The sequence below is a fragment of the Arachis duranensis genome, chromosome 3 (assembly GCF_000817695.3).
Source record: "Arachis duranensis cultivar V14167 chromosome 3, aradu.V14167.gnm2.J7QH, whole genome shotgun sequence".
Taxonomy (NCBI): domain Eukaryota; kingdom Viridiplantae; phylum Streptophyta; class Magnoliopsida; order Fabales; family Fabaceae; genus Arachis; species Arachis duranensis.
In genome coordinates this window covers 24,105,563-24,114,614 of record NC_029774.3, presented here as the reverse complement: position 1 = coordinate 24,114,614, position 9,052 = coordinate 24,105,563, and the positions used below count along the sequence as shown (strand labels likewise).

Here is a 9,052-nt window from a genome sequence, read left to right as displayed (position 1 = left end):
CGACGTAACGGCCGGTTTCGAGGCGGGAAAGAACGGTTGCCTCGTAGTATGAGCCCAGGAAGCCTTCTTCTTTACTGCAAACCTCCACTTTGTCGCCTGGACGGAAATCGACTCTCTTCAACGGTGGACGCATCGTACAGAGAAAAAGATTAGATCAGATTTGGAAAGAAAGAAAGAAACGATGTGATCTGATTTTCTTTAAGGTGGTTATTTCTGGGGGAGAGTCAAGAGTTTCTTGTCGATTGTAATTAGAGATTGTTTTTTGGGGGAAACTGTGGGTAGTTAGTTACGCTATGACGATTTTATACAGCTTTTTGTCTTTTGGTATTGGAGAAGGGGAAGGAAACCAAACTACTTGACTTTATTCTAACGCCAGTTTTATGTAATTTTTATTCAATGTTGTATCGCAAATGATTTTCTCTTCTTTACTCTTCTAATTGATTCCTAATGAGAAAAGTATATTATATAATTAAATTTAAATTTAAATATTTTTTATTATTTTTTAAAATTCAAATTATATAAATTCAAATATATATAATTTTTGAAAATATTAAAAAGATAAAATTCAAAATCTTTTTATCTTAAAATTAAAAAGATATAATGTGCATGTTTACAAATATATAAGAAAACAGTGAATATTTAAACTTTATTTTTTTATTTTTTTATAAGTATTTATTGTCACTAAATTAAGCATTCAATTTGTTAATAATACATATATATTTGATATTATGAAATGTGAAAAAACTAAATGTATTTGATTAAAGATAGATTTATTTCTTATAGATACTTAGATAGGATGGAATGGAGAGATTTAAGGTGTATGTAAGATTTGAGTTGAAGATTTTTAAACCCTCAAAATTAGAATAAAGTTTAAATTCTATCTTTTTCTACACATTATCACTCTTACTAATTATTTTTCATTTTAAAATATCTATAATCAAACTCGTCTATCACACAGGCTTTATCCCTAGTTTTAGGTATTTCGGCTCATATAGACTTGATACTTGTGTGAGAATTGCTAGATTTTCAAGAAAAATAAATAATTAAGAGTATCACACATCTTTGCTCAATAGAAAAAAAAAATTTTGAACCTCAAAATATGATGAACAAGTACCAAAATTGTTAGTGTAAAATAATGAAATATCAACAAATCTTTCACTGTGCCTGTGTATCTTTTTTTCCCCCCTTTTTTTATACGGTCAATATTCAAATTTTATTATCACAAATTTAACTAGTAATCATTTGAAAATTAAAAGTTTATAACGCTCTCTCCCAACAAAAATCGTAAACCAAATAAATAAAGATATCTAAATAGTAAATACTCACTAAAGTCAAGGCAAGCAGGAATTACATTCTCCAACCCAAATAGAGATTAAAATAAAATTAAAAAAAACAAAGAATATACTGACCCATAGTCTTTCAGAATCATGGCCCAAAAGATTGGACCACCTTAAGAAAGTCCAATAATTGCTATACAGATCCTACAAAACTAGAAATGATACAAATTTACCTACTCGACTAACTCTGGATCCGACGATAACTTCAATTTTTTAAATATTTTTTATAAAATTAATAATCAAATTTTAAATTTTTTATTTAAATTTATTTTTTGTATGATTTGTAGTCAAATTTTAAATAATAGAAATTAAATATATTAAATTATCAAGTGAATAAATAAAATAAAAATTCAAATAATAGAGGATATGATACAATCAAACAATGTATAAAAAAAATCCTAGTCATTAAAAGTCGTCGTCGTTGTCATTCGCTGGTCCTGCTGCTGAAGCAGTGGCCTAGGCGGTGATCTCTGTGCCCCTCCATTAGTGCCGTTACCACTAACACGTATCTGATCTTCGTACAACGCCATATGTTGTTCCATCCGCTGAAGTTGTTCCATCACCCGCCTCCGCTCCAACCTGAGGTCATTTGTGTTTGTCATACGTGAGAGAATCGCCTGATACCTCTCCTCAGATTCCCGCAGCTGAGCCTATTGGTAAAGGCTCCAGGTGAGGAGCAGCATCTGCTCCCTCAAATCCACGTCATCCTTGAGATCGACAGGCCGACTAGTGGCAGGGGTGGATGAATGTTTCAATGTGGACGTGCGGAGGTTGTCAGTGAAGAATGATCCAAGCCGTACATGCGATTCTTGTACGGTTCAAATGTAGCCTTGCGTCAAACCTGATCAGGATCGACGACTGATACAGTAGAATGTTGTTGCCATCGTCTCTAGTACACCGAGATTGTTGGGTTGCGGCCTCTAATCTTTGCGTGTAGGACTCTTGTGTAACACATTTTATGATTAGGGTTGCATTTAATTTAAAAATGGTATATCACATGATGTTTACTCACGTAATAATTTGCGGCCCGCTAATCGACAAATTTCTCCTTATTCTCTTTCAACGTACGAGTATACTTGAAGGTGTCATCGTTGCCTGACGATCCAATGACTTAGACTATACATTTTGAAACCACATGTTAAGTCAAGTAATAATAAAATATTATATTAGGACTAAACGAACTTAATAACAAAATGAAACAAATTACGTACTAGTTTGGTCTTAGTCTTTATGAAAGTCACTGACCCACCAGTATACTTTGAGGACCTGGTCGATGCCCTGTTAACTCTGTTGGTGAGATGACGATGCTTAAACCCCTTGTCATTCTCCCAATAAACATAAAATAACTTCTTAATGTCCAAACGGAGCCAAATAATAAGGTGGTCGCAGTACTCACATACGTTTTCTAACATTTGTTGAAGCCACCTAGCTAAAACTATCATGGTTTATAAATAGCATAAAATGCTAACATTTTTTGGATAGTGATATAATCGCGGAAGACTGGACTGCTTTTGGTTAATTATTCTTATTTGCTTGAACCTTAATTATTCTATCTAAAATGTGTAATTAAACTTACATTTTTCCAACACAGGTTTGTCTACCTACTGTAATAGTGGAATTCCTAAGACAAGCAAAGGCTGCTAAGCTCTTCATGACATCAGAATCATTTGCCTTTGATGATATGCTCGAATATGATCTTTCGAGGGCATTTGGCGGAATAGATTTCTTTCTTTTTGATCCTTGTTTATTGAAGAAAAATGAAAGTTTTGTACTGTAAGCTAGTTTTATGAAAGAAAAAATCGTTCTATTTGTTTAAACTTTTTCTCTTAGTTTAATTGTTGATGTTACTTCTGCGTTTCTTTCTAAATTTCATTGCTGTTTACAGTTACATAAGACCACATTTTATACGCTGGTCAAAGATCACATGCGATGGCGAGTTCAGTGAAAATGGCAGCGATTCATCTGATAAGAAGGGCAAGAAGTCCTTCTTTGGGATGTGGAAGTTCTAATTTCTTTTAATTTATTTACATGGCCATACGTTCATTTATTTTTCTTTGACCACTGCAGTCTTATATTTGTCAAATCTTTAAGGTGTTTGTTTCGTATTTTTTGTTTTTAACTTGTATTTTTTTGTTACATAATATGGGAGAATGCTAGTAAAAAAGAAAAAATAAAAGTTAATTAGTATAGGCTGAAATGTAAAATAAATATAAGTAAGATATTAGTTGTTTACCATTTTCTCTTAAGATATTATATAAAAAACTTAGATACTTCATGATCATACAACCTAAAAAATGTCACAAGAAAACTAACTTATAAAAAGCTGGTACAGTCTCAACTCTGAAAATATTAATCATGTACCACATTCGATATCCCAAAATTAAGTCCAAAAAATTTTGTGGTTTTGTTCTTATTTATCGCCAAGAATGTTTAACAAGATGGAACGAAGGCAAAATAATAATAATAATAATAAATAAAAAAATAAAAGAAACTTTTCTCTAAATAAAAAAAAATCACATGGGAATTGTTTATAAGAAAAATCACAAACAAATAAACTTCAAATTATCCATAGAACACCACACTAGACTTCATGTTCATGTCTCATACTACATCCCCATCATTGCTCCAAGAACTAAAATCTAAACTATTTTTTTTTCTGTTATTTTCCCACATTCCTTCCTATACTGATGCAATTGGTCATGGATCATATATTCATATCAACCATTTTAACCTCCATATCACACAAATCACTCCCACAATTTGTTGCTTCTTCTTTTTTTGATGATTCAGGAATATTTCTGGTTTTTGCCTTGTCAGCTTTTGCTCTATCTTTGATGGATTTAATAAGCATCTGCAGCTTTGGAATTGTTATTTTTTCCCTTGGGTTTCTTGTCTTGTCCCCTCCTTTTCTAGCCATAGTTAAACCAATCATCTACAAAGATTCATGTCAAAACCAATTAAGTTAAACACTAATTTTAAATAATACTATTTTCATTTTCTTTTGTCTGTTTATAACTTGTATTCAGTTTAATTTTGTACATAAAAAATCAACTGCCAAATCAGTTGTTTATATAAAATATGTATTTAAATACAAAAATACATATTAAATATATGAATTTTGTGTATAGGCATAACAGTTTTTGCAATCGTTCATCAGATACATATATAAGAGATGAGAGAGAGATAATTAAGAACCTGCATAGGAGATGATGCAATTAATCTTCCATGAACAGGTCCTCCAAAAACCTTGCCATCAGCACCAACAACTGAAAGAGATAATTGAGTTGTAGTTTCTGTCTTCTCACCATTCTTCTTTTGAACAAATATACTGCCATCTCTGTTAGCCATTAAATCAAATCTAGTATAACGAAATATATATAGTATGCATATATATGTAGATTCATCATCATTAGATATTGAAATACCATAGAAATAAAGGACATGAATGAAGGAACCCTAATAATGAACACTCATCAATTCATTGTTGAAATAACCATATATAAACGAATCTAATTCTTTTCGTTACTAGATTTTTCAACTAGTTCAAGTTAATAAATAAAATAATGCTCATCATGCACATCTTCTTTAGTACTTCAATATCAAAGGCACATGTAGCAAAACCTTAACTTCCTTTGTATTTGTAAAGAAGCTACGACCTTGTGATAGAAACAATAACATAAAAAGTAGTCTTCGTATAAAAATAATAATAATAAAAATGTAAATACATGTAACATTTTAAGTTATTTAATAAATTTTAATTATTATTTTTACATAAAAACGTAAAATAATTACTTGTTAACTGCATGTAAAGATATATACAATTTATATATATAAAAAAATGTTAGATAAATATAAGAATTTTTTACTTTTAGTTATCACTTAACAATTAACTCAATTCTTTTAGTCTAATTTTATTAGTCTAATAATTTAACAACATATTTTATCTTATATTTTTAAATATTAATGATAAACTAATATCAAAAATCAATAAATTTTAATAATTCTCTAACATTTCTCTATAAAAAAAAAGCCTAAAATAATTTAATAACCTCAAAAGTTGCAAGGTTTCCTTGGTGCAGAAGCTCAACAAGTGAAAAGGTACCAACTGTACCAAGAATCAGAAGATTTAGTTGTTTTTCTTCGGCTATTAATTTCAATGTTGCCACAACATCCTGGAACAAAACCAATATATATAGTATAACAGATTGAAAAACCAAATTAAGAACTTTCAGAAGCATTTGATTAATTTGTAATAAGAGCATTAACAGAACAATATTTCTCTCAATTCATACTTATTATTTATTATTAAAAATTTAATTTTAATACACGCACCTGTTTTACGTTCACTCTAATAATCAATGGCCAAAGAGTGTCGTGATTGGTTCCTGCAATTAAGAAACTTAATTTTTAACTTCGTGCTTAAACAATTTTATAGAAAATTAAACAAAAGACTACTAAAAAAAAATTTAAAAACATGAAACTAGGGATGGATTACCAAAATGTAGAAATGCTTGGAGCAAATCCATTTCAGAAACAGTTGGAACCCCTTTTCTGAATCCAACAACGTTATTAACATCATCATCACTACCTTCATTAACCTTTTTTTCTTTGCTCTGATTCCTCTTCCTTTTATAGTACTTTGATTGTTTCACAGATATAGCTGCTTGTTTATTGTTGTTTTCAGGAGGATGAGAAGCACATGAAGAAGAAGAAGATGGAACAACAATGGCGGAAGGCATTGGAAGAGCACTAACAACCGTATTGGCACCTGAACTTGATGATGAACCAGGCATAACAATGGAAGGAGGAGCAAGAGAAGGTGCAACCTCAACAACACTTGAAGAAGAAACAGCATCAAGTTTTGTTGAAGGGTTTTGATAAGAAGGCTTATCATCATCACTTGATTCTTGATCTTCTTGGTCACTACTACTATAAACGACCAGAGGAAACAATGAAGAGAGGGTAATGTTTTCTCGAGGAGAAGATTGATCATCATCTCTTGATTCTTCGTCTTCCTCGTCTTTGTCGTCATCACTATAATCAACCAAAGGCAGCAACATTGATGGGGATGAGAGGGTAGAATACCGATGAAAAGGAGGTTTATCACTTGATTCTTTGTTGTCATCATCAACAAGAGGCAACGAGTGCAATGGGATATTATTATTTCTATCTACAAGTACAGATTCTGACTCAACTTCAGACTCAAGCTCATTCTTTGGTTCTTCATCACTGTTGTGGCCACTCAGGTTAGGGTTACTTGAATACTGATGATCAGGAGGGTCATAACTTGCTTTTTCGGGTTCGAGTTCGAGTTTAGATCCAAGTTCAACTTCAAGCTTAAGCTCGGAGTTGCTCTTTTGTTCATCGTTGTTAGAACTTGAATCTTGACGATGAAAATGATCATGATTTGGTTGGCCAACACAATCTCCATGAAAAGTAGTAGTTTCATCTTTGGGAGAAACAATCCAAGATGGAGGAGGTGGTTGAAACAATGGAATAGTAGTGAAGATGTTGTCCATATCATTCCAACCAAGGTATTGGTATGGAGGGTTGAGTTCAACATCATATTGAGGTGATGTGTTCATGTTGTATTCCCCAAATGAGTCAACAATTGATGGTAGAGGAGAGAAAAATGGAGGCAAATAATCAACTTCATCAATTGGGTTAACATTGAAAATTGATGGTGAAAGAGGTGCAATTTCATCATCATTGTTATGATGTTGGGATCTTGCTAATGATTGAGGATCATTATTATTGTTTACTTCACAAGGAGCATCTGCAATTGGTGAATCCTTGTTCAACATTTTGTTTGTGAAAATGTCATCTATTTCGTGATAGAATTTTTTATTTTGTGTGATTTTTTTGGGAGTTCGTATAAAAGTGATGAGAAAGCTGAATAAGATTAATTAGAAATCTATACCATTTTTGTTTTCTTTATATATCATGAACCGAAATTATCATCATATTTATATATTAGTTTGTATGCAATATTTATAAAATTGTTTTATGTGTGTGTTAGCATTTAATTCTCTTTTTATTTTATGTACATATATAGTCTTTTGACTTTGTTATTAGTATATTCATAAATTAATGTACTTATATGTAAATTTTAGTATATTCATAAATTAATAAATTTGGTTGTTCTATACTTTTAAATATATGAATTTATGAATATACAGGGAAAAAAACTCATATAAAGAACAAAGAATGAAAAAGTGATGTTGATTGTTTCATTTGGTTTGCTACTTTAAAATATATAAAGAAGAATACTACATATGATCAATATTTTTAATTAAAAAATTGCAAAATTAGTTAAATTGACTGAAACATTAAAGAAAAAATATTGGTATCCTAATATTTTCATTAGTTGTTTTTATATATAATTATAAGAAAATGGAATAATAAAAAGGACTAATATTTAATTTGATTGCTTTGCTTTGTTTACCACTTTACCGTTTGAGCCCACGGATTTGGCATGTTTGAATGTAATTACTTCCTTGGCATAGAGGGCTTCTTTATGAAAAGAAATATATAATTTCTTCTTTGACAACATGGAGGATTTTATGGAAAGAAATTAAAATTGGATTGGATTTGTGAATCAATTTAATTTCTGTCTGTTTGAGTTGGCATGCATGTATAAGGACAAGAATTTGCTTGCCTATGCCAAAGACCAAATAAATCAGTCTTTACTTACATTAAATTTGGAAGAAAAAGTTGAATATGTATCATAGATTTATTATTTATAGCATAGAATATATTGATAAGAGAATATCATTGACAGAAAGCATGAAAAATAAAATTTTAATTAGTTAATTATATTAGCAAACTTTAGAATTTAGGATTATAATTTTAAGATTTATCATTTAAAATTTAAGATAACCAAATAATTTTAAAGAAGTTGACTGATATTAATTGAAAAAATTGGGTTATCTAATATTACTCTATTATTTATATACAAATAAAAAGTAAAGAATAAATAATGACTAGATATTAAAAAAGAAATTATAATTATTAAGATTGCAACTAGTTTTATTCTCATTTTATTTGTTTATTTTAAAGAGTAATATTACACGTTTAAGTTTTTTTATGAATTAAGTCTAATCAAATTACATAATGAGAGTTAAAATAATATTAATTATAACTGTTTTTTGTTATATTATTAGATTAATTTAATTAGACTTGATTAATAAATAGATTTATATGTGTAGTATTATTCTATTTTAAATTATTAAGATGATAACACTATTAATAAATAATGAAAACACAAATGTAGTCTTTTGATTTTTATTACTAATAAGTTATGATCACTAATATTACTAGATATCATTCTTCATGAAATTTGTTAAGTTATAAATCGATTTCCATTTTACTATAATATTTAACAGATTATTCTCTAAATACATTCATGTCTAATTTTATCAATTGAATATTTCTATGAAATTCTATGTTTCACTGTAGATGGAATTGAAAGTGTGTAATCATTAATTAAAATTAACAAATGAATGAGAATGAGAATAGAGCACCCTTGTAAAAATTATGTATACTACATATTACGTATTACATTAATACAATTCTTATGTATAATTATATATATGGGAGAGGCCAATGAGTTATAGTTCAAATAGTATAGTCTTTTTATATTCACTTAAAAGATTGTGGATTCAAGTCTCTCTATCTTTAATTTTAAAAAAAAAAAGAAAATTATTTACATAAGA

At 29.4% G+C, this 9,052-nt stretch overlaps 1 protein-coding gene across 1 annotated transcript in view; it reads right to left on the bottom strand.

Annotated features, from left to right (window-relative positions):
* Positions 1-384, bottom strand: part of LOC107478045 (protein AGENET DOMAIN (AGD)-CONTAINING P1) — a gene marked incomplete in the record, with an annotated part of 1,290 nt that extends 906 nt beyond the window's left edge. Inside the window, 1 exon segment of the mRNA XM_016098167.3 lies at positions 1-384. Coding sequence (XP_015953653.1) covers positions 1-133 — 133 coding nt within the window.
* Between the last annotated feature and the right edge of the window lie 8,668 nt (positions 385-9,052).